At 37.5% G+C, this 26,713-nt stretch overlaps 2 protein-coding genes and 1 pseudogene across 11 annotated transcripts in view; 2 read left to right on the top strand and 1 right to left on the bottom strand.

Annotated features, from left to right (window-relative positions):
* Nucleotides 1-5,254, bottom strand: part of RAB11FIP2 (RAB11 family interacting protein 2) — a 41,661-nt gene extending 36,407 nt beyond the window's left edge. For 3 of the 5 annotated variants that reach the window (XM_021943732.1, XM_009215456.3, XM_009215458.3), the window contains exon 1: nucleotides 4,123-5,004. In XM_021943732.1, coding sequence (XP_021799424.1) covers nucleotides 4,123-4,475 — 353 coding nt within the window. In that variant the 5' untranslated portion in view covers nucleotides 4,476-5,004. Of the gene's footprint in view, nucleotides 1-4,122 lie in introns of all 5 variants that reach the window. The other 2 variants (XM_003904310.4, XM_017944366.2) reach the window with 2 other exon arrangements.
* Nucleotides 5,255-5,338: 84 nt separating this feature from the next.
* The window catches only part of LOC103887763, a 160,336-nt gene continuing 138,961 nt past the window's right edge, over nucleotides 5,339-26,713 (top strand). For 2 of the 6 annotated variants that reach the window (XR_004176881.1, XM_031652038.1), the window contains exons 1-2: nucleotides 18,370-22,163; nucleotides 26,093-26,167. The gene's annotated coding sequence lies outside the window, so the exon portion shown is untranslated. The other 4 variants (XR_004176880.1, XM_021943733.1, XM_031652037.1 and 1 more) reach the window with 4 other exon arrangements.
* LOC110740465 lies at nucleotides 5,366-11,399 on the top strand (annotated as a pseudogene).

Raw genomic sequence — 26,713 nt, 5'->3', positions numbered from 1 at the left:
GAAACACTGGTTCACAGGTCTTCCAGGAAGAACAGAGAACTGGCACATGATATAAATACCAGCTACATCTTAGCAAGTAACACCGAAGAAAAACATTTTCTTGATTAACTAAATTGGAGCAATTCAATCAATTCAGATATAGTTGCATCAACACTAGCCATTTCTTAGAATATCAATATTTTTAAATGGCATTAGCTTGAGACCTTAAACTGAGAAAATTCCTTATGTAAGGCAAATGGTAAAATCTGAAGAAACAGGGGCTAGAAATAAGAAATGACAGCAATAAACTCTGTGAAATAGGCAACCTTAAATAACATACAACTGAGCACTCAAAAAGCCTGGAAATGAAGTAGATTATACACCCAGTTACCTCCAAGTTTTGGCAAACAGAGCCATTTTCAATAGGGAGAGAAACACATCTGATGAACAGTATCTCAGAAATACTCTGTAGTACCTCAGGTTTTATAGAATGTAGATGAATATACTTTGCAAAAATATGTACCAAAAATATGCAAACAAAAACGAGCATGTATGTAACAAAGCAAATATGAGTTAAAAAAAAAATCATTACCCCCAAAATGGAAGGCAGTGAGGTAGTGGAAAATCATAGAATTTTAGAAATAAGACCAATAAATCATCTACTTTAACATCTTTATTTCATAGATGAGGAAATTGAGGCACAAGGAATGATATGTAACTTCCCAATGTCAGATTAAAGTCAGTAAGGAAAAAAATCTAAAGTTGATGAATAACATCTGCAGGAAAATAGAAGCTCTTTCTTATTTGATGAACCGCATACGTTAATAAGGTTAACCACATGGCTGGCACATACTGCAGGACACTGTATTTAATCAGGAGACATGAGAGCTGAAGAGAAAGACAATGCAAATTTTGTATTGCTAGAGTACAAGCTCCTGGAAGGCAGTCTGCCTTGCATTAAATGTTTATTCAATTTTTATTTCTAGAACTATACTCTTACAAGTAAGCTACAGCTCTGTGTGTGTGTGTGTGTGTGTGTGTGTTTTATATTGTCTTGTTTTTTAGTAGGGAACTGTAAAGACCTGTGTAAACCTGAATAAAGCAAATCAGTATTTGATTACAAAGTGTAAATACACTATAATGTCCATTCCCCACCCCCCGAAAAAAACTACAAAGGACTTTTACAAACATACTCATTGAAAATGTAGCAATGACAAATAACTTCAGTTGCTTTGTTTTGAAAATGATGTAACAGGGAAGTCTTAATGAGATTTTCACGAATCATTTCAGAGATAGCACTTGTTTTTCTAGTCTTCAGAAAGATAAAATGAAGACACAGCATTTGGAGCTTACTAGACTAGCTGACTTTTTTTCACCTCTGGAGTACTGGATTTAAACTGTACATGGCCTCTGTTCAATTTTTAGTGGACACAGGTCCATGTTCAAAAACCAGCACACATGTGGGAACTATTCCCAAGCAATTGGTGCTGTGTGGTCAGAAATGGGACAAAATTGGCAGTAAAGGTGCCAGAGGCCAGGACACAGGTGCACCGCTGAGACACACACACATCCTAAAATCTGCATATGTTTGAGTCATAGCTAACTCTAGAGACTCTAGTTATTACTCTTCATGAGCATTAAAAAAAAAAAGTCAACATCACCTACTTTTTTTGTAAAAAATCAATGGATATTATGTAACAGCATCAATTATTTTAACATTCTATTACTAAACATTGTATTATTTCTTTAAATCTCATGCCAGAACCAACCCAGACATCCTCTAAAGGAGGAGATACAGAAGTTCTCTTCCCAGGCCCACTCAAAGGGTTTTGGCTCAGGCCTTTTTCCCCATTCCTTAAGAGAAGAGAGAAAAAAAAATTTATTTTCAAGGTAAGAAAATAAGTAAAGTAATAATTTTAGTTGTCATACTTCTTTACCTATCATGACGCAACTGGAAGACAAACTGTAAACATACATCTTCAGTATCAAAATGTAAAAAGTGTCACATCCAGCAGTTTCATAGGACTTCTAAGTCAGTTGGTAGTCCTCATCACTGAAAACAGTTTTCTAAAAAGCACTTGGGAATATGCTGACAAGGTTTAGCAATGTGCAGAATATTAAATATCTTTCTTGCAATATACCAGTGGCTCAAGTCTGTCTCTTACTGGGCCACAGGTACAGCTGTGCTAGAAAAGGAAGTTATTAAATATATTAAAAAACTAGAAATATTACCAATAAAGATACCTCATCAAATACATGGTCCCCATTTATCCACAAATAAAATGTTAGGGGTTTAATAACATATGAAAATCACTTTGAATGCAAAAACATCACAAACCCTGTTGATAACATTTAAAAGTATTTTTCCCCTAAGTTCTAATCAATTTTATACAATAGCCAGTACAGAATTTCTGTAAGGAGAGACCACAATATAAGAGTATTGCTCACAGCAAATGTATTGTAACTGTGATGTTGCCCAGGACTAGGAGTAAAACAAGAAGAAACTGTAAAAGGTTATTTCATCCTCAGACTCCTTGGGTTCACATTTGGGCCTACTTTCACTAGGAAAATTTATGTTTCGGAGAAGGCCTGAAATACATGATCCATGAATATTAAAGTACCATAAATGAAGTGAGGAATTTGAAGGTGCAATATACTTAATAGTTTACATTCAAAACATGTTAAATATTTACTGTCACCCAAAATTGGCAATTTGAAACAGATTATTTGGTAATTATCCATTTTTCACTTTCAATTTGATAAAGAATCCCTCGGAGGAAACTGAATGCCACTCTTTAGGTATCAAATAATTTTATTATTCAAATCATTGATATATATTAAACTTTACACTTTAAAAAAAAAAACCTTTTTCCCTCCTTCTCAAATATTTTCATCTCAATTAAATAGTACCATTTTTCCTCCTGCCTTCCTAGTATTTCTGATCTGTCTACACTTTTACTCTACATATATTAAATCTTAGGTAAAGACCTGATTTGAAATGAAACAAACTCCAATCAAGAGAAGGCTGAGAGCAGAAATGTATAGAACAAGAGATAGTTGTTTTAAAATGTAAAGAATTAACATAAACTTCAATAAAAATATCATTATAAAAAAGTTTTTTAAACAGTAAATAAATTCAGTTATAACTGAACGAAACACCCACACTATTTTGGAAATGGAAAGTACTCTTAGAAGTTCAACCAGTATTTTTCTCCCACTAATTTCATTAATATAATGTCCTTTTAAGTTGATGGAAGGGGTGAGTATACCCACCTCTAAAAGCATTTTTTTTTCAATTTAAGACACAATATCCTAGTGTTAATTTATATTATGATTTTTTAAATTAAAATATATCTAACTCAAGCTCAACAGTCATACTGAAAAGGCCACTGAAGATGTCATCAAATCATTTCATCACAAAAATTTATCATTCCCTCCAATTCTACAGCATTTAGTATGGTCTAAACACAATAGCTTTGGAAAACCAATTCTGAAGTAATACAATAACTCTGATGTAATTGCAAATTCAAAGGAAAATGTTAGTGCATTCGAAGTTGAGGATGTTTGTACACACTTTTAAAACTTTTTTTTTTTTTTCTAACAGGTATAGACTCCCATCAAGGCGTACTGACCTCGAAAAATGAGCTAAAATGAAAGCTGTGTTTATAACGTTGAAATGAAATACTGAGTTCTAAATCTGGTAATTTATCTTTCAACAGCTACAAAGTGTGACACATCAACATTACATTGCCAGATTTAATTTCTGATCTTCCATTTCATTGATAATTGTAACATTTAAAATCCATAACAATTTATATGAAGTTCTAGTTGGTCAACACTGTGATCCAGTCCTCTTATACTGAAACAATGTTAACTTACTTAAAATCCACCGCAAAATATTCAATTATTTGACAGATGTTTACCTCAAACAGAAAGAATAAGGGATCATTAATGATTCCATTTAAAAAATATTTCATCACGAGTACTACTTTTACTTCAGATTCATGCAAATACGGTGCTTAAAACTGGATCATATTTCAATCCAAAAACCAACGCCCGAAGTATACGGATAATTTCCAAGAACAGAAAAACCATAAATAAGACATAAACTCCCCCAAATTCAAAATAAATTACATAACTTACTCTGTTTTCCTTCTTTGTTTGTCCTCAAAGATGTCATTGAGATTGATTGCCACCTGCCCTAAAAATTTATCCAGACCCACCAGGGACCTGTGCATAACTATAAGGAAAAGAATGTATTTCTCTGGATTTCCCTGCATTAGCAATCCAGGTAGCTCGAAAGAGGCCTCCTCCTTCCAAACTGGCTCAAGGGTTTTCTCAGCTACAGAGGTGGAGTACTTTTCCTTGCCCAGCTGAATTATAGTGTATGTGTCATTGGTGCCACTTTTGCCTTTTGGCTTCAGATCTTTGGCTTGGAGCACTGTGACCTGCACGTGGGTTGGAAACCACTTTTGGGCTTGCTCGGACAGCATCATCCTGTCCTGTTTCTCTGCATCCGAGTTCACAAGCACAGGCAGTGCCCCTCCCGGAGGGAGAGCCTAATTCCTTAATCACTGCATCCTAAGGGCACTTAACGGAGACAGGCAGGCTCAGGGCTCCCCGACTTCCCTATGGCTGATGTCAAAACGCTTCGCAGGGGCAGCCCAGGGGCACAGCCGCTCCGGGGGACCCCTTTCTTCTGGAGAAACACACAGGCCCACCATCACCTGGCCGCGCCGTGCAGGCCTCTGCGCGGACCCCCGCTCCAGTCTCCACCTTCCCCAGGCCTGCGGGCACGTGAGGCCTGGCCACCGGGACCTGGGCGGAGGGCTGTGCGGGTGGAGGGAGCCCCCCTCCCCAATTCTGCACCCCTGGCCTCCGCCTGCCTCCTTGCGGCCGCGCAGCCTCCGCTGCCTCCGCGCCTCCCGCCCGCCCGGCGTTCGTCCACGGGCCCGGCCCGGCTCCTCCTCCCGACCCCGGTAGTACGAACCGCCGGCGGCTAACGCGGCCTCGCTCCCTCTCGCAAACCTCTCCCTCCTCCTCCTCCCCCTCGCCTCAGCTCCTCCTCTCGGGCGGGGGCGGGTAGCCGGGGGTGGAGTGGAGGCGGGCGGGGGACGCGGCCGTCCCGGCGCCGACGGGACGCAGGGCGGGCCGCGGGCCGCGGGCTGCAGGGCGGCGGGCGCTGGGTTCGGCCTGGCTGGGCCTGCGGCTCCTAACCCCGGACGGGCCGCTGCGGCGGCACTTCCGGGTTGGCCTTCTCCATGTTGGTCTCGGGAACGTGAAGGGGCGGGGCCTCGAGGTCAGGGGTCAGCGCCTCCCTGGTTGCCGTGGCGACTGGAGGCACGCGACGCGGGCGCGATGGCGGGGACTCTAGGCCCGGGACTTGATGCTGCTTGGGCCTGGCCCAGTGGCGGGTCCTGGGGACGTGGCAGAGGCTGGCAGGTGAGCCCTGGGGAGGGCTGGGGACCGCTCATGAGAGGAGGTCATCAAAGATCCGGAGACGCCCCTAACTAGGGCGTCTTTGAGGGCAGGGAATCTGTTTTCGCTATGTCCTGGATTCCCAGTGCCTGGCACGAGCAGGTCCATAAATGGTGTTGGAACGAATTAGGCCTCTTCACTGACTGAAAGCAAACTTTTCTCCAACCTCGTATCCGCCCTTCTCTTTTCGAAAAGCCCGTAAATTGACTGAAAATGATATCTGCCACCCAGACGAAGGGCGATAGGGAAGCAAATAGTTTCCAAAACTAACACGGAGTAGAGATGTAGGGAGGCACTGGGCTGGCATCAGAAGACCTGGTTCCGGCCGCGCCTCTGCCGCTATCAGTGTGTGTGACCTTGGCCGAGTCATTTCACCTCCCGGAGTCTCAGTGTTTTCACTAGTAAAAAAGCCAGTTCTACATCATGTCTAATACTCCATCACGACTCTATGGGCTTGACGTCAAAAGGACCCCAGTGGGGACTCACACTGTGGTAGACTGTGCAGATCGTGTGGAGACCACGCCCCAAACATGGGTTTCGAGTTTTAGGAGATAATACATGTGCCTTTCCTAGCACAATGCGGCGCATAAATCTCCTTTTGCCCCTCTATTTCTCAATGGGAAGAGACACTTAGGTACTAGCCCTATTGCCTTTAATTCTGTCGTGTCTTACCTTCCCAAGGATATTCTAAGTTTTGGGACTGCCTTGTCTATCATGCAGTCCCTTCATAGTGGCTAGCATGCAGCAGACAATTTATTGAATTACTTAATGCCTTTTTTCCCTTTACAAGACTAATTTTGAGAGTGAAAAAATATGATACATGTAAATGCACGTTTTTTAACTTAAATGGCCATAAACATGTAAAGTATCGTGTTTATTATTTTCAAGCAAGGTTTAAAACTTCTCATTCAAAGCAGAATTTTTCATCCCTGGGAGACAGTGTATGAAAAGGCCATGTGTGGAAAACAGAACAAAATCATCATACTGCGAATATAGCATCTGGATCCCAGAGTGCACAGTTGTCAACTTTAAAGAAAAATATTCTTACAGATTTTTAAGCAGTACATTGGAACAGTCAATGGTGGAATTTCACCAGGATCTCTAGGGAGAAATAATTTGACGCCTGAAACTTACAAAAACCAAATAAGCATCATGAAATCAAATTTAATTAAGTTTAGAGTTCTTATACAATACATTTTTAAAAGTCTTCATGTCTCTATTAAAGGTTGTAATTAAATAAACAATAGAAAATGAATTATAATAGTGGATGTGTATTTCTGAGGAGCTTAAATTGTTTGGTAAGCTTTATTAATGATTATAAACTTGTTTACAAGTATCATTTCACTCATCTCTGAAATATAGCCATCTCTAGGGTAGAAGTTGGCAGCAGTAGTTCACAGCAACGCAATAACAATACTCCAGCACAATTCAGAGAATACTCTAAAGGCAAGAGCTGAACAATTGGAACTACTAACCTCTCTTTCTGTAGCACCTAAATTTCTTTTGAGTTTTCCCAACACCTGGCTAGAGCCAAAATTGTTTAGTTTTACTGGTGAAATCAGAAGTTATGACTTAATATTTTTTAAGCCAGAATAATAAAATAACATATTTTTGCCCCTGGGGAAAGCAAATAAACAAACAAACCAAATAAGCTAAATAGAATCTGGGATTGCATTATAAAAAGGAAATGACTTCCTATAGAATGTTTTCCTTTTTTGATTATATTAAGAGAATAAAAACATGACAGTTGAGTCAAAGATATGGTTGGCTTATAGTGAAAAATAATGGCAATTACCTAAGATCTAGGATCAAAGTGCTTCTCCCAAAATGTTTATTGCTTTACAGTTTTAAAAATTTTTACTAATTCTAAGATATACATGGACAACAATTTAAAAAGGAAAGGATTGCATGTGTAAGGACAACATACCAGAATTGAAGACAGTCACTTTTTAAAAAATTGTCCTATGACTAATGATATATCCGGAAATGTTTGGTACAGTTCCAAAATCAGAGTCTTGGGAAAATAATGTATTTTAGAAGGAAAATGCTGAACATTCTAATTTTAAACTGTTACAGTGCCTACAGCAATGAATAAGAATGCTTTGACCAGAAAGTTAAAATGGTCAATATTTATTCCCCAGGAGTAGAGGATTTCAGAGATGAAAATATTTACTACATGTTGCTCCTTTCAGTCCCATAAGAAGACTTATTGTAAACATTGGGGGAGATTTTCCCTTTGGACAAAGACATGTCTAAAATCACGTCTTGCAAATCTGTTGCAGAACAATTATAATGCTCTCATGTTTAAATAGCCCACTGGGTCAAGCATGTTAATGCTCCCATATATATTATGTAATGGATATTAATTATTTTCCAGATGGAGATTCAGAAACATAAGGACAACAAGAAACTTTCCCAAGGTATCATTACGGTCCTCAGACTTCAGACACACACACACGCACACACCTCAAATATATACACAACTGAAGTGTATATAAAATTCATATACATGTACATATGACAAAGCCCCAGAGTTATATTGGAGGGAGATAGATAGATAGATAGATAGATAGATAGATAGATAGATAGATAAAGATAGATCAATCTCCGCGTAACCGTTTGAAAAATGAAAGAGTATTTGGCAAATTGACTTGAAATTATTACGGCAATGAACTAGCATTTGGGGATTTTTGGTAATTTTTTTTTTTTCATTGCTGAACTGATCAGTTTCTCTTCTGGGACTGAGCAGTGTGTAGATGCAGTTTGTGATGCCCAAGAAGTAATGTGGTATGTATTGTAAAGAGCTCTAGTCTGAAGCCTGGGTCTTAATCCCAGGTCTGCCTATTACTAGATACATTTCTTTAGGGAAGTCATTTTTCTTCTTTGGGCCATCTTGTAAAATGAGACTTTTATAGCAGCCACTAAAGGATCCTCTAACATTTAAAGATTCTACATAGCATAGCCACAACGCAAAGAAGCAAATTGTATTATCTAACTGAATTTGGTCAATATACTAAAGCAGATTTCCTTTTTATGTAACATATTAATAAAGAATTATCTAATTCAGGAGAAAAAAATTATTTTTCAAGATGTCCTGAGAGCTCTGTCTCCCAAGTAAAGGTAGTTCATAATCACAGAAAGCAAGTAAATATAAGTTTTATTAATAGGTCCTGCATGAGGCAATTGACACCAACAGCTCAAGGTTTGGAAGAAATTGCATGTAGATGCGAGTGGTTTTGAGAAGCCTTGAACTTTTTAATTGTAGTAATAAACATAACTTCCATCTGATTATTTGGAGCTTTTTTGAACTGTGAAAACATGCTGAGATTGGTAAGAATTTATGGAGCAAAATACACATTTGCATATAAGAAGGTTTCGTGGGGGAACATCTTTCAATTTCCTTTTCATAGTATCATAGTATTCTGTTGTATAATTTTTATTTCTGCAACAAAATGCATATTAATGCATAGAACACAAATTGATTTACTTTAACTGGTATGTGGTATTGGGTGAGATGAAGAAGCCCCATTTGATCTTTTCTCCTTCCAAAGGACATTTATTTCCACTTTTTCAATTATCATAAACAATGCTGCATAAACATCTATATATGTCTCCTATGCACATATGCAGGGATTTATTTTATTTTATTTTTTTACAGTTGACAATGAAATTATTGGGAGTTTGTGAATGACAGTATGGAACACCCGTGGGCCTGAGTATTAGACTTGAATTCTAATCCTGGTTCTACAAACTAAGGAGTTATAGAGCTGGCAAGCCATATTCTGTCTGTGCCTCAGAGACCCCTTCCAAATCCAGAATTCTCAAATTCCTTTTGTTATATTTACTGAGAAGCAGAGATTATTGCTATTGGAAGAAGATTTTGTGACTACTTTGGTATTTGTCTTCAAATTTCAGTTGTCTCATCATCATGAGTCTTTCTGAAATCTTCCAGAACGTTGCTGCTTCTATGGATTTAGGTGCAGGTTAATAAGGGCTAGAGAATTTTGATTATTCCTGAAAGCAATGATTAGCAGAGTTCCATAAACTTATCATCTTTGTACTTTGTAAACATCTGCTGATTTTTTTATGTTCATTTAAAATCCAAGACGGGCATTATTTTTTAAACAAAGAATGGGGGATTCAAATTATAATGTTTCTGGTACAGCCTGGAATCCATAAAATTTCTGGGATAATATTTCTGGAAATATGTTCATTTAGAGAGCATTAAACTGGTGGGTGGCTGACAAAAACATGTGGTGGTGGTGCTTTTTTCCCCCATGTGAGATCTAGCGTTCGCTGCCTTTCTACTTATTTGATCTATGTTAAACAAAGGAAAGGGCTTTTGTTGTGTTTTGTTTTATTTGTTATATTTTATGTGTTTGATATAAAGCCTGGGGGAAAAAAATGACATTTTGAGGGATAGATCCAACTCTTCTTGTTCCAGGGCCAGATTTCAAACATTTCTCCTAAAGCAACTTTCAACTGACCTGAACAATATTTTAGTTCATCTGGATAATAAAAGCACTTTGGGCTTAGAACTGTGTGCTTATCTTTTACACGTTCTGGGTTAGGTCACCTTCAGAGCACCTATAGGTTGTAATATAGGGAAGAACTGTTGCCAGTATGTATTGTAATCATTTTCTGGTTATTGGAATGATCATGGATGATCTGCGTAGCCAAAACTGAGCATAAGATGTTGCTTAGCAATGTATACCTAAAGGAAATACTTCCTTTCAGGAATTATGTAGTATAGTGGACAGAAATCATCTGGCTTAATAAACTAATGTTGTATATGACCTTGAGCAACTTAAAGTCTTCTTTCAGAAAACAGTGAATTTTACATTTCTTCACTCTCCAAACTTGGATCTTGGGTTATCCAGAGTGGCTTCCCAATAGATTCAAATCAGTGAGAAACTGCATTTTACTGTGGTTTTATTTTTAATCAAGTTTATGCAAAATGAGAAGGTATATGGATTGTGCAATTTGTGCCTATAACTGTGTTCTTTTAACACCGGAAAATTAAGGAAGTTTTTCAAAGAACCCTATTCCAAGTATGAAGTGTGTGGCATGAATTTCTAAGGTAGGTTTTGTCCAGATCACCTTTATAATTTCGATGGTCTTTGTTTTCCTTTCTGTCTACACTTGGACATTGGGGAAAAAAATGGAGCGAGCTAGCTTTGTAAAAGTGAAGTCTTCTGAATTAGGCACCTCAGGAATCAAGGGCTTGTAACGCTTTCTAAAACAAGATTTGCTGCAAAGTTCCTTGGGTAGAGACACTGAACACTATTGAGTATTCACCCTGTGATAGATTTTTGTCCCCTGGGCACTAATAACAATGTGACCTTGGGCAAATTATGTAAACCTTCCAAATTTAGGTTTCCTCATCTGCAAAGTGGGTTGTTGGGAAGATTAAATAGGGGAATCAGGTACGAGTGCAGAGAGGGCCTGACACATAGGAAGTGCTCAGAAGATGCTTGTTGCTGTTGGCTTGATGATGTGTCCCTTCTTCTGCAAGTACTTTCCTCTATCTGAAGGCAAAGGCTACACAGCAACTGGTCTGGACTCTTCCTCACCAAATAATTAAGGATCCTGAGCTGTGGCAGATGCCCCTCTAACCCAGCAAGTGAGAACCAGCAAATGGAGACCCTGAGTTATTTTTGTTTCAAGTCAAACTCAATGTTATTGGACACTCTTTCTAAACAAAAGTAACATAAAATAAGCCCTTAATAGTATTTCAAACCTTTTAAAATTTAATAATGACTTTCTAGGCATCCTTTTAACAACTTCATAAAAATGAATCAGATCCTTGAGTTGAAGAAAAATAACTCCTTACATTATATATCTATAAGTAGCAAAATTAGAAATATATGTAGTAGGCCGGGCGCGGTGGCTCAAGCCTGTAATCCCAGCACTTTGGGAGGCCGAGATGGGCGGATCACAAGGTCAGGAGATCAAGACCATCCTGGCTAACACAGTGAAACCCCGTCTCTACTAAAAAATACAAAAATCTAGCCGGGCGAGGTGGCGGGCGCCTGTAGTCCCAGCTACTCGGGAGGCTGAGGCAGGAGAATGGCATAAACTTGGGAGGCGGAGCTTGCAGTGAGCTGAGATCCGGCCACTGCACTCCAGCCTGGGCGACAGAGGGAGACTCCGCCTCAAAAAAAAAAAAAAAATATATATATGTAGTAGATCATATACCAGGTAGTATTTTAATATTGTAGATTTTCACTTCAGAGGGAATTATGATAAATTTAAAAACAAAAGTATAACATCCTGTGAATCTTGTAACAAATATTCTGCTAACTAGTGTATCCATCCTCTGCTTCCCTTTCCTCTCCCTCTCCTCCTTTCCCCTCCCCTTTTTCCCCTTTCCCCTCCCCTTCCCTCCCTCCCTCCCTCCCTCCCTCCCTTCGTTGCAACAGAAATGTATTTCTCACAAGTCTGAAGATGGGAAGTCAAAGACCAAAGTACCAGCAGAATGGTTGTCTAGTGAGGGCCCACGTCCTCCTAGATGACAGTCTTTGCACTGTGTCCTCAAGGGTAGAAGGAATGAGCCAGCTCTCTGGGGTCTCTTTTATAAGAGTGCTAATCCCAATCAAGAGGGTTCTGCCAGGGGCCCTATCTCCCAATATCATCACCTTGATGCTAACCAATATTTTCTAACTTTCATTTGCTACTCTAATGTTAACTTTGTTATCTCAATTTTAATAATAATAATAGCTGACATTTGCTGATGACTTGCCTTAACTTACAGATGTTAATACATTCATTAACATCTCAATCTCATTTAATTTGAAAGAGATAAAGCTACAGCCAATACACACATTACCACTTTTTTTCCTATCCTGTTACAAAGAATGTGAGGTTGTGGGAGAACTCTCTTTAGGCATTGCTCACATCAGGACACTTGAAAAACAGATCCTTCATATCCTTTGGACAGCTCTTATACTTCAATTGGCTTTAAGCATTATCAGAGCATCCTTAACATGATGTCAGGTCCTAACACTGCTTCAGTGAAAGCACAGAGACAAGCAAAAGATAATTGATCTCTTTTGTGCCGCATGACATACTCGATGAGCAGCAGCATATACTGTGGTGTTTGGCATCCATAAACTGCAGAGAAATTGCAATGTATTAATGAACTTTATGCATGGACAAAGAGTGACCTAGGATATCACTGAACTCTTCTGCCTTCATAACCAAAGGTCAAAATGGTAATAGTCTGTTCCTTGTAGAAAAATGTTGAGTTTTCATTCAGTGAGATCAAGACTGACCCACTAACTCAACCTACAGTAGACACTTGCTGGAGAATAGAACACAATAATGCATGTAAAATCGTTTTATAAACTAAATAATTTTACAAATATGAAATTTTATTACAGTTTTAGTCTTGTATCTATTAAATGTATACCTATTAGCATGCACACTTTTTTCTTCTAACATCAAAGGTTGCTTAAAATAACAGCGGAACATTTAAAAGCAAGAGAATTCCAATTTACTGTCATTCAAATTATGTTAAATCCAACTCAACTTTATAAGCGAAGGAACATGTGAAGGATAAATAAGAGTTTGATAGTTAAGAAGACAAATATGTGCAGATAAATATATGTGATGGTCAAATTGATTATTACAGGACAATGTACTGTATTAATAAAACAGACTTAAGTTTAAATGTATTGTGCAATGGCAAACCTAGTGCCTTCTTGGAAAAACATGCCTTAACAAGCTCATGTGGTTGTAAGATTGATAATATCTTGATAATAACTTAAGTTTTTCTTATTCCTAGTAATTGCTGGCCTCCTTATGACCTTCCTTCTAGTTTCAGGCAGTAGCTAGGAGAGCTAGACTAACTTTTAGCTCCAGAGAAGCGAGGCCAAGGCATACAACAGAGTCACTTCTCAGCTTTTCCATTTCAAAGTAGACAACAGGGGAAGATATAACAAAAGCCAAAATGTGTGCAGTAAAGAAAAAATTGGGGAAGAATGCAGTTAATGAAAGACACTCCACAAGGATTTCACTGGACGAAGTGAAGGATAGGGAGCTTGTAAAGAAGATCAAGATAGTTGGACAGGTGGAATGTCTCTAAGACCTTTCCACTCGCCACCCCACTTGTTGAGCATGGGAGCTGGGCAAATTGATGATAGACCATCCAGATAAATTTTGGCATCTAAAAATAAATGTCACTTGCATCTTGTTTCTTAAGAGGGACCTTGAAAGTGAGCAAAGTCCTAGAGCTCCCTAATCCCATGCACCACATTGACTTGGAGCAGCAACAGTAGCAGTAGAATAGCAGAGCAGGGGGACTCAAGGCCAAGATGGTCTTGATACAGGCAACTCCCTGAGCCTCCTGCCATCACAGAGGTACCTGAGAACCTCCAAAAATTTCACTTCCCCCTGCAAGGTGAGAAAATAACTGAGAGACGGCTGATAGACTAGGATCCTTCAGGTCGGGATTGGGAAAATGCAGAGTACATGGATAAAGAACCAGGGACAGGCCATGATGGGACCTACACCTATTACTTCATATGACTTGCTAACAGGAGTCAATGCTGACAGCCATAGACCCTCCTGGGCTTCTCCCTGGGGCCTCAATTTCAGTCCAGCCTTCAGAACTTAGTTTTGGTCTCAGGGAGAAGGATAGGGAGATGGAAATTTTACCTGAGTTAAAAAACCTGAATTTATGTAGATATGACATTTTCTGGCTACATTTTGACAAGAGTAGAACTAGGGGAATCAAAATAGAGATTGTGTTGAGTAATAGGGAAATAGAGTTACAGTTCTTGCCTGTCATCTGAGTATATGGCCTGAAATACTGTACCTGCTACATACATTGTAAGCAAAGTGAGGTCATGGCCAGAGCCCAAGAGTTTGAGGAGCCTTCTGTAATGTGATGAGATGGTCTTGGGTCCCCTACACTATTAGCTTGTGGTGGTACATTAGGACTAAATGTTCCAGATGCATTAACATAAACCTGAAGTGATGTCCTTAGTGAACTTGGTCTTAGAAATTAAGAGCATTTTGGTTGGGTGACCTACCAACAACATACAGGGAAAAGATGCAAGATCTTGGTTGATTCTCACTGCAGTAGAAATTGATATTGTGGTGTAGCAGCTTGTAAAATTAATGCAAATTTGAGATGAACTAATAAAAATATAGTTCATGAAGGTGCCCCAATACTTGCCCTACCTCTCCTCGCCTGTTACAGTAGATTACCCATCTGTGTTCCCATTGAGGACTCAGGTATTGGACTTCATCTCTTCTTGTCTTCTCAAGGATTTTGCATCTGCCATTATCCTTTCTCCCTCCTGCATCCTCTCAGTTGTTTTCTTCTCTACTGGATCAATTTCATCAACCTACAAATATTATCTAGTATTTCTCATATTAAAAAAAGAAAAAAAAACTTAACTTGCACATACACCCCTGCACCTTCTCCAGCTACCTTTCTGTTTCTTTTTAGAGCAAAACTTATTGAAAGACTTGTTCATATTTACTTTCTCTTTCTGCTCTTTTTCTCTCAAATATACATCAATCAGATTTTTGTCTTCACCCCTCTATGGCTACACATTGTCACAGTCCATATCTTATTTGGCCAGTTAGCAGCACCTCACACGATTTGTCGCTTTTTTTTTTTTATGGATTAGGTAAAATCAGTGTTTACATTTATAAAGCAGGACATCTTAGGATAACTCCAAGGTTTGGATTGATGGCCTGTTCTATTGTAATATTTGGTGTATTGTAGATCAGTGTCATTATGATACTTGGTGATAAGTAATAAAGACTTAACCCCAAAGCTGGCTTACTATGCTTATTTAATGTATTTTTAAAATTATATTTAAAATATATTTTCTATTCATTCAGTGCTTCCACTATAATATTTATTAGAAAACTTGAATGAGCTGCTTCTCCAAAAAGCATGATCGCTAAAGAGTACTTTTAATTTAATAACTTTAACAGGGGATTTGAAGCTGGGACTTCAGGCATAAATATTTGAGTCTTGGAACTTTTCTCTGGTTTTGTGATATATATAATAACCTATAATTTTATACACATAATATGTAATATTAACATACATACTATATGTAATTTCTATGTTTAGTATTATAAACTTATTAGAAACAAATACATTATAGTATACGTTGTGTACTATTATAAATATAATTCAAATATATAACAATCACAAACAATATATACTAATTATGTTATAGGCATATATAGTTAATATGCTGAATTTTATACATATGTATATAATTTATATATTCTTTGGCTGCAGAAACCTGAGACTCATACCAGTTAATTTATTTAGAATGGTTTTGTTATATTGATATATGTGGACCAAAATTGAGGTATGGAATTTCATGGATATTTAAGCCTAGGAGTCAGTCCTGGGCTAGGTGTCCTGGAGTTTGAGGGGTCTTGGCAGCAGGAATTCACGACTTGTACAGGTAATCCACTCCTGACGTGCCTGGCTGCTTCTCCCTATGTCTCCATCTCCTCACTGTCACCTAGTACTCTGTATTTTGTCTCTCCCTCCCAGTAGTAGTTACTGCCTATTCCTGTTCTGCTTCCTCCTGTTAATGCTCCCTCTTCTTGCCAGGATTTCTTGTGACACTGGCTTACAGCTTTTAGCCTTAACTTCCATGATTGAAAGGAAGCATCAGCTTTTCTTGATGCAGGACATATCATAGCAGCTCTGGCTCTGTGACTGTATCTGTGGTTGGGTGAAGGGAGAGAGCTAGGGCTCTGAGGTCTGCATAGATTTCCCTTTACTTAGGGATGTGGGCGGCGCCAGTTCACATGGATGGAGCTGTCGTAGGCAGATGCGATGACTGGCATATAAAACATATTAAAACACAATCATTGAAAGCTTTTGGTGTGGTTCAAATTTCAGGGTCAAGCTTCACTTAAGAACAAAAATGCATTCTACTTCTCAGTTTAAATGAAATATAGTATTCAAAATCACTAAGTATAAGCTCTTATAACATAGATGTTGTATGATAGAAGCATATATCACTCCATTTTTTTCTATATTAACGTTTGTAGATTTTTTCTTTCAATTGTTGGACTAATAATGACTTTGCAAATTATAATTGCTAATATTCTCTAGAGTGGAAGGCTTTTCACATCACCTTCCAGTATTAATACCAATTTAAATTTTTTTAAAAACTGAGTTGCATTTGGAATTTCTGGATTTTTCTGTTTGTCATGCAAATATTCAGCTCTGTTCTTTTTATGATAATATGAAATAAAGTAGTTTCTCACAGTAACATTGTAAATCATTTGCTTTCTATTACATGCAGCTGGTTTTGTTACTATAATGATTTTCTATGAGTGCATATTGCAGAACACATAAGATGCAATGTGATATTCCTTTATTCAGAATTTGTATGCAATTATTGTTTGCCCAAAAATAATGAGAAAATTTGGAAATATAGTAATTTATTGTAATACATTTATTTTTAATATGTATCTACACCAAGGGAAAAAATCTAACTTAAAAAAAATGATATGCCATCTTTTTTTGTTATATAGACTAGAGTTTTCATCTCATGGAAAATTCAGAATCAAAATCAAAAACAGCTGAGGTAGTTACTCGGGTGCCTTCCTTCAGCTTATTCAAAAGAATATAGGATGAACGGTAAGAATTAAGTAAACCACAAATTATTTTGGAGTGTCTGGTTTATATTATAAATAAATTTTTCACTGCTGGTTGTTTTTTCAAAAATATTGCCTGTATTTTTGATATTCATTCCTGTGATCTAATGTAAACTCTGTCCTACCAGTTTGGTGTATTGGTAGTTCATGATTAAATTTTTTTTATTACACTCATATGTTATAAATATTTCTCACTCTGCTCTTTTGAATCTCTCTAAATGGCAATAGTCTTTAAGACATGTCATGGAAAATGTTAAGAGAAATGTCCCACTTTTGTGTTGGCACATATTAATTTCACACCTTGAATGGAGCCTAGTTTCATCAATAATGAAGCATCTACTTTTCAGATGCTGAATTAAAAATTATTTCATTATTAAGAAGAAACAACAACAGCAACAACAAAAAGTAGAAGCAACAACAACAAAAACAGTCAAAATGAAGTGTCACTGTGGCATCAATGTTTTGTTCCTTATTGGTCTTGACTAGAATTTTAACAGACTTGTTAGTAAATCTACATTTGTAGTTTAATGAAATCACAGTAGGTTAGATTTTGGTTTTAAAGTATAAATGTTTGTGAACCTTTTCTTATATACTTAAAAAAATACTCATATTTTCATTCCTAACCACAAAGGTACCATCACTAATACAGTGCATTGCATGTAATAGGGAAGAAAGAAAATTACTAGTTATTGCCTGTGTGCCACATATGTTAGTAGTGTGTTTAATTCTCACTGCAGTGTTCTGTTATTAATCTCATTTTCTCAGTAGTTCCTGTGGCTCCATAGAAAGGAGCACAGAGTTTGTAAGAGAGGGCAGAGTGGGGCAACATTGCACCAAGAAAAGGTTTTGGAGGCAAGAACTGATGGAGAGGGTGATCCCTTAGGAGTGAGACATCAGGTTGGGCATGGTGGCCCACATCTATAATCCCAGCACTTTGCACTTTGGGAGGCTGAGGTGGGCGGATCACTTGAGGTCAGGAGTTTGAGATCAGCCTGGCCAACATGATGAAACCCCATCTCTACTAAATTTATATATATATGTGTGTATATACATACATACATATATATACACACACACACATATATGTGTGTGTGTGTGTGTGTGTATATATATATATGCTGGGCGTGGTGGTGGGTGCCTGTAATCCCAGCTGCTTAGGAGGCTGAGGCAGAAGAATCGCTTAATCCCAGGAGGGGGAGGTTGCAGTTAGCCAAGATCATGCCACTGCACTTCAGCCTGGGAAACAGAGCAAGACTCCATCTCAAAAAAAAAAAAAAAAAAAAGAGTGAGACATCAGTGATGGAGGGGCCAGCATGATGCTCACTATGACCAGCAAAAGCCAACCCACCATCTACACAGGGGCCACCATACTGGTGGAGATAAGAATATATGGAACCAGCTAGAGCAGCAAAATGAAAAAGCACCCCTCCACACTGCTGACAAATAAGTGACCAGTTACCCAAGAAGATCCTTTTTCCCTGGAAGTGTTGGGTCTTCAAAGGAAGTAGGGTCATCTCAAACCAAATATGCCCTCCACCTCCTATCTCACTCCCATTTAAAGAGAGGACCAAGCTACCTCCCCATTCCAAGTCCCTTGAGCCACACATGGACGGTGAGGTAAGGTTGGGCGAGTGCTTTCGAGAGGATATAAATTGAACTTTGTAAGCCTGAACAGATATGTATGTGTTTTAATTCCAGTGTGCTTAGAATATTATGAAACCTGTTGAAGGTATTGTTAAGGGATGTGTCTACCATAAACTCTCGTAAAGATAAAACAGGAAAATCTGTAGATCAAGCGAAGAGAAGTTTATTAGATCTGCGGAGTCTTAGTGGTACTTCAAAGTGGGGGAATCAGGAAAAGGTGCTGGGACCTCGGTTGGCTGTTTTAAGGTATTGCAAGGCAGGGGCGGGAGTAACGGGATGAGCTTGCGCAGTGTGACATAATAGCTTTAATCAGTTTAAAGCAAGGCTAGGAGCTTGAAGTCAGTCCTTTGAGGAAGGTGCTAGTCTTAATCTGTGAACTGTTTAGTTGACAGCTTACCTTCGAGAACTGGTTTATAGTTCTCTCTTTCAGAACAGCTGTTTTCTGGATCAAGCAGCCATGTTATTTTGCTTGGTCTCAGTATTGTTGAACACAGGGAGAGAGAATTATTCCTGTTTTCAGTACTGTTCTAACGTAGGGACAAGAAATTATAAGAGTTTTAGCTCTCAAATGAGAACAGCAGATTTGCCCCATTCAATGCTAAAAGTGGTGATTGGACAAAAATAAAGGTCTTTTACGTTTATACCCCCACTTCACTGAGACTTTGAGATAAATAAATTACATTATTGCCTTTATTTGGAATTGGAAGCTCAAATAAGCTAAAAATTTGTCCAAGATCACAAAATGAATAATTGGAGGAGTCAGAATTCAAACTCAGCTCTGTGTAAGGAAAATCTGGCAGAGATATTTGCTGCCCCACTGATTACCTGTGTTGGTACGATCTAACTTTAAAGTCTTCCCTTCTCATCTCCCCCCACGTCCACTACTCCCAGGAAAGCTTAACCTTTTTTCTTAATAGAGTTTTGATACAATTTATTTTTTCATTAAGGGCTTAAAACAAAAACATGCCCTTCACATGAAGCATGTTGGTACTTAATTACATACTCTCTTGCATAGTTCTTTGTCTCTTCTTTTCAAAAATATTGAGAAAAGCTGGAAGTGCTTCTTACACCTCTTTTGTATCTCCCAGCACTTAGAGATGCTAAGCACAGAGTAGAGGCCCAATACTCCATTTAATTGGACTGAATGTTTGCCAGTCCTCCAGTAACAATGTACAGAATTTTAGCTACTATTTAAGGCACAGTTGCTCTGCCAAATATTTGTTGTGAAAAATAAGCAAATATTTCCCAAAATGTTCAGGCAAGCATATTACTACTGCAAACACATTTTTCACTGCAAAGTGTTTCTCTTATTTTCATATTTATATGTATGTATATGTGTGTGTGTATATATATATATGTGTGTGTGTATATATATATATAGTGGTGTCTCAACTGCATCAGAAATAAAGATAAGACTATAGAAACAGAACAACTGGCATTTCAGTTCTATGTGTTAAAGATGGTTTTTTCAATCCCCTGACCTGTAAAAACAAAGACAGCAACTCAAGAAATAGTGGAGGTTGTCCTCATATATATTTTTATTTTTAAAAAAATCATCTCTTATATCACAGGGTGTGGAATAGAAGTGGAGAAAGGTGAAGGGCATTTGTTTTCCCAAGAATGTTCTCTATAACCTTCCTGACTTCCACAGGCCACCTTCAGACTGCCCTTCTCTTATTCTTTAGGGCCACCACAAAGGGTCATGTAACTTGATTTTTCAGTTGGATAAAACTGTTAGCAAATGGGGACCTTACACAATGTTATTTCCTGAGGGTCCCACATTCATCCACCATTTTGATGAAAATGATTCACTTTCAATAAGATTCTAAATTGTTTTAAGATTGCACAACTGAGCACAGGTGGCCAGTGGTCACTGGTGCTTTCAGTGGTTTAGATGATTCAGGAAACAGTGACAGACTCTACTGTCACCATTGGGGTAGTGATCATGATCTGTGTTTTCTTTGGGAAGGGAGAGAAGCAGGTAGAGGTAGCTTTAACCACTAGTAGCCGGTGTGTCGTCCCTGGTAAAAACATCGATACAAAAGGGGTATACACATTTCAGACTCGAAAAACCATCTGTTGTATGCTTCCAGTGAAGATCAACTAGCAGATTTGGAATGGAAAATGAGGCAATTACTTTAGGCACAAATGCCTTGATTTGAAATTGCCTAGATCATGTATACTTGGTGTTTTTGTGGTTGTCACTGAAACGAAAGCAATTCTTCGAATTATTTAGCAAATAACTTTATCCATTTGACTAAGTTAATAGACTCATTGTCAAACATCCAGGAAATTCAGAAAATATTCAGCTTTGCATAAGGATAATTTTCAAACCTTTGAGCCTCCATGGGAATAGATTCTACCTGGTGAGTGAAGTGTGCACTTCACCCTCCTGCTGCTCAGATGGGACTCTTCACCCCTCCTTCCCACTACCTCTTAAGCCTTCTCTTTTCTTTAGTCTTTCTTTTCTCCACCCACCCTCTACTTCCTACACAAACTTATTTTGTTTTTCCTAGTTCAGAATGCTCTGAGTTGTGTAGACAAAACATTTTATTGTTTGATTAAAATAACTTCTTTTATTCAAGGTCACATTCAAGTTACTGCCTACAATGTTGTTATAGTTTTTCCTTACATATTTATACCACCTTTGGAGCTTCTATGTCTAAACTATATCCTTTAAGGAAATAAACTAAAATGAATTTCTCTGAGTGGGCTTTGAATGAGCAAGAACTTGTTATTGCAGAACCTTCTAGGCCACTTGACTGTCACAACCTCCTCAGGTGGGATGGCTAAGAATGTTTAAATACAGAAGCTCTGCAGGGAAATTTCCTCTAACCATTTGACGCCTAAGAAAGAACGAACACCTAGTGTCTAAAGAATGTTACCTGTCCTTCAGCTCTTATCTCTGTTTGGTTTTCAGGGAGTTGGCTTCCAGCCTGATAACAGATCTCGCCCTTACCTCTTGACCTAGCCTTCTGGTACCAGGTCCCTGTTTTGTGCCTTCTCAGTGCCCACTTTCTTCTTTTGTCTTCTTGTTTTGACCTTGGTTCATTAACCTCATTAACTCAGGCTACACAAACCTCTAGCAGAGGCCAGTCACACCCCTCAGGCATGAGGCTGCCCCTCCTGGTCTGGCTGCTGGAGCCCTGCTAACTGGGAACAGACACTCTCCCTTGGTTCCATCTTCCTCAGTAAGCCAGAGTTGAGTTCAAGTAGGTTAAAGCATTACATTTGTAAATTTGTAAAGGATCAAGTTGTGAAAAGCAGGGCAGTCTTGTTCTTGGAGACTTTATTAGCCAGTAAATGCAATATGATACATTTATAGGAGTGAAGACCCAAGCTTTCTGAACTTCATTGAGCCAGAAAGATGTGTTTTATTTCATGGAGTTTATGGAATGACTACAGCATAGGTAAGCTTTTACACAGCACCACATTGACTTGAGGTAATCATAAAATAAAAATGGGCAAGGAGACCCTTCAGGTCGAAGTATAATTTATATATACATTTACCCAATCCAATGCAATGACCCCATACCATCTGCTTTTAATTTTTGGTTTAATTTTTAAGCTCATTTGTTTGCTTTTTTGATGTAAAAGAAGTATGATTAACCCTTTTTTTTTTTTTTTAAAAAAAAAAAGGTACTTGCTGCTTTCCATAAAACTTGTATTATAATAAAATGCTCTGACTATGGTAATGCTCATATCAGCAAAAAGTGACACAAGATAGCATTAAAAAGTCCTTCACTGTGACAAAATAAATCAGAATTGTGTGGTAAACCCTTTACAGCTTGTTATCATTTTGCTAAGAAAATAGAGCTACTGGCAACTTTTATATGGGGAAGCTGAACATAGGCTAGAAAGGTTTCCCAGATGATGCTAAAATCCTCAGCTATATTGATGCAGGTCTTCTATTTCTTGTTATGTCATGAATTTTGGAAAATAAACCTTCTGAGAGGGAAAAGGTAAACATTTTAGGACTGGAATGAACTCATATAAACTATCAAGAACAGATAAGGCATATAAATAGCAGGGTTAGAGAATTGTTAGATTGATGATAGATAGATAGATAGATAAATAGATAGATAGATAGACAGATAGAGATAGAAGTTTCTTGTTAATTTTGAATCTTTTTTTACATTTATCATAAGCCAGAAAATTAGCTCAGTTAGTTAGTTGAAAGGAAGGGCACGAAGTAATTTAGGTGGTTGATTTTTAAAAAATATTTGTTAATATTTTTATTATTCAACTGCTTTTTCCATTTAGAATGGCAAAGACAAAGGTAATACTACTTCATTTATTTCTGCTCTCATTGTGCATTTTCAGCACACATGAGCCAAACAAATCAAGTCACACACACACAGCATGAGTCTCTCTGACTCCCTCCTATGTCTTGCCAAAGAAATGATGGTCAAGAGTTGGATGTGCATTCAGTCTTTTCTATTGATTTCACGCATATGTCTACATACCTGTACATATATTGTTTACATAACTAAGATCATAATTTATCTGTTATGCTTCAACCTGTTTTTCACTCAATATGCCATGAGCTCTTTTTAAACACGTCACCTTTTTTTTTTTTTTTTTAACTGGCTACATAGAATTTCATAGCATGGTTATATCATATTTCAGTTTTCTATTATACTACATTTATTTTCAGCGTTTCACTGTTATAAAAGTGCTACAATGAGTATTCTTGTATATTACTTTTTAAAAAGTGACAGTGTTTCTCTGGGATAGCTTCCCAGAAATGGGACTGCTGAGTCAAATAGTCTTTTTAAAGTCTTATAGGTTTGACTAAATTGCCTTCCAAAAAGCTTATTTATCTTTTCATTAAACATATAGGCATACCTATTTTCTCACATCCTTGAAAGCTCCTGATATTATAAACATTTTTGTTCTATATTTCCAACTGTGTGAGTGGACATTTATATTTCATTATTGTTCTAATATTTATTTACTTAATTATATGGTCAATTTTGTGTTTCTTTATTTATTTAATAATTATGTTTTTTCCTGAATTGCCTATTCCATTTTTTTGTACATTTTTCTTTGGGATTGTTTTTTCTTTATTGACTTGTTGATGCTTTTTATGTATTTTGAATATTAAGTCTCTGTTAAATATATGTCAATATTTTCTTCCAGTCTGTTGCTTTTTTTTGAACTTTATTTCTGAATCCTGTTTTAGCATGTAACAATATTGCTAGCACTTAAAATTTCAAGAAAGCAGCTAACTAACTGTTTGTTCAGTTCACAAATTATTTAATTAGTTTTCATTTTACTTATTTATTCAGTTCCACATTAATTATTATTTAAATAATTTTTAAACATAAGCTTGAAATTTATTTTATTCTGAGTTGACAAAAAGTACCTTTTAATTTTTTTCTCTTTATTTTAAATGTGTCCTTCCCTTTAGAATGCTATTTCATATTATCACTTTCATCTCTTAAATTTTGTCTTTTTTAAGAGATAGGGTCTCACTCTGTCACCTGGGCTGGAGTGCAGTGGTGCCATCACAACTCACTTTAACTTTGAACTCCTGGGCTTAAGCAATCCTCCCACCTCAGCCTTCAGAGTAGCTAGGACTACAAACACACACCACCATGCTGGCTAATTTTTGTATTTTTAGTAGAGATGAGGTCTCACTCTGTTGCCCAGGCTGGTCTCAAACTCCTGGCCTCAAGTGATCCTCACACTTCAGCTTCCCAAAGTGCTCAAATTATAGGCATAAGCCACTGTGCTTGCCCAAAATTATCTCTAAGTTTTATCTTCATGTATTTAGAGGAAATTATATCTATTTTTGGCATGTGAAAAGGTACCCCAAATATGAAAAGTTTACTTTAGCGCCTGTGGCATGCAGACCTTAAAGTGACCCCCAATGAACTCTGCTTTTTGGTGTCCACTCCCTTGTATAACGCCCTCCCTTTGAGTGTGGGCAGGACCTATGACTTGTTTCTAACCATTAGGACACAGCAGTGGTGATGGGATATCACTCCCATGATTACATCACATTATATAAGGCTCCAACTCACTAGCACTCACTCTCATGCTGCTCATGAAGAAATAAGCTGGCCTGTTATGAGCTGCCCATGGAGAAGTCCATGTGGTAGGGAACAGTGGGTGGCCTCTACAACCTGAGGGCCTCAGTCCTGCAACCACAAGGGGATGAATTTTGCCAACAATCTAAAGGAGCTTGGAAGCAGATTTTTCCTCAGTCGGATCTCCAGATAAGAATGCAGCTTAGCCAATACCTTGATTGTAGCTTTGTGAAACTCTTAACAAAGGATCCAGATAAGCTATGTACAGACCCCTGAACCACAGATGCTTTAAAGTAGTAAATGTGTGTTGTTTTAGCTGCTAAGTCTGCAGTAGTTTGTTACACAGCAATAGATACCTAATATAAAACCCACATTTGAAATAGACATCATTAGGAACAAAAATAGTGAGGACTAGAGATTGAATTATTAGTTCTTTGGCACTGTAAATAATCATGTTAGAAAAATGTGCTGTGGAGTAATACATATAATATTATATGATACAGAAAATGCTCTTGTTTTTCTAGCTCTTAAAATGTAGTTTCAATATTTTGCTGTTCTATTATTAATGTAATAGAGCAAATCATTAGAAACTGGGGAAAACTATTAGATCAAGCTTTAAAACTCCTGGAACTATATTGCATAAAACACCTAGCATAATTAATTATGAGTCTGGTTATTGGAATTTTACCTATGCAGACACTGAAACAAATATAGCGTCTACTCTAGAGCTTTCAAATGCACAGTCACTTATATGTTTCATAAATGAAGATCTAAGTGACTTTAAAAGTGAGAAAACAAAACCTTCTGTTCAGGAGGAATTTCTGAGTCTTCCATCACCATCCCTTCTCTGCCTTCCCCCTATTTGCAGTGGTCACTTCTGTGATTGTCTTTTATTTCACATTGTCCTTCTTTTTCTGTCTTCACTTTTTCCTTTTGCTCACCATTTTATGTAATCCATACATTGAGGTACTGCTTTTTTTTTTTTTTTTTAGGGTATTGACTAAGGATTCAACTTTAAAAAATGTAATATCAAATAATTATTTGGTCAGACTCAGTCGTTTTTCAGATTCAGCATGGTAAGAAGTTTGATTGCTAAACTGCTCAAAGATAAATGACTTTATTTCCTCGATAAATGACTTTATTTCCTCCATGCGCTGCAGACTCCTCTGAGACATGTATTCTGGTTCTTAGCTGTGTCCCTTTACAGTTGATTGAGTATAATGTGTTTATTTCAAACTTAATAATCATTGCCTTTTCCCAGCCTTCATTCTTGTCAGTTTTGATATGAGGCTTCTTTTCTACAGAAAGGTCTAGCCAGTGACTTCTATGCCACTTGACATCTTGGTCCTCACCATTTCCAGCTTTGCCAATGTTTGCAGGTATCTGAATAAATTTCCAGCTCATTTTCCAAACTTCACACAGCACTTTTCACTTTCTACTTTGCTTCATATTTCTGCACCTGTCTTACCTTCTATTATTAGAAGGCAGAATCCCATACTGCTGAGGACTGTGCTTTGCAAATAATAGGCCCTGGATAGATGACTAAGTGAAAGAAAAATTATTAGAATTTTTAAAGCACAGTTAATATGCTTTAATATGGATTTTGGATTTCAGAAATTGGTAGAATTATAAGAAAAAATGGGGAGGGGTCTTAGAATTTCCAGTTTTAAATTTTGCTAAGTAAATTTAGACAATCATTTACTATCATCATTATTTCATAAAATGCAGTGCAAAACAAAAATAGGGTTTATAAATGAAGTTCAACATGCACAAACAAAATTCAGAGGACATAATGTCAGGATAAAAGATTGAGCTTTTCTTAAAATCGATAGATCAACTTCAAAATGACTAGTATACTCTGTTGTCCTCTTTTCTCATTTTGCAGCAGACAGCTGAAATCTTTGTGTTGTACTAGCAGAGTCTAT

This window comes from Papio anubis, chromosome 11 (assembly GCF_008728515.1).
Source record: "Papio anubis isolate 15944 chromosome 11, Panubis1.0, whole genome shotgun sequence".
In the NCBI taxonomy this organism is placed as follows: Eukaryota; Metazoa; Chordata; class Mammalia; order Primates; family Cercopithecidae; genus Papio; species Papio anubis.
The sequence above is the reverse complement of the archived record's forward strand: the minus strand, read 5'-3'. Positions and strand labels throughout refer to the sequence as shown.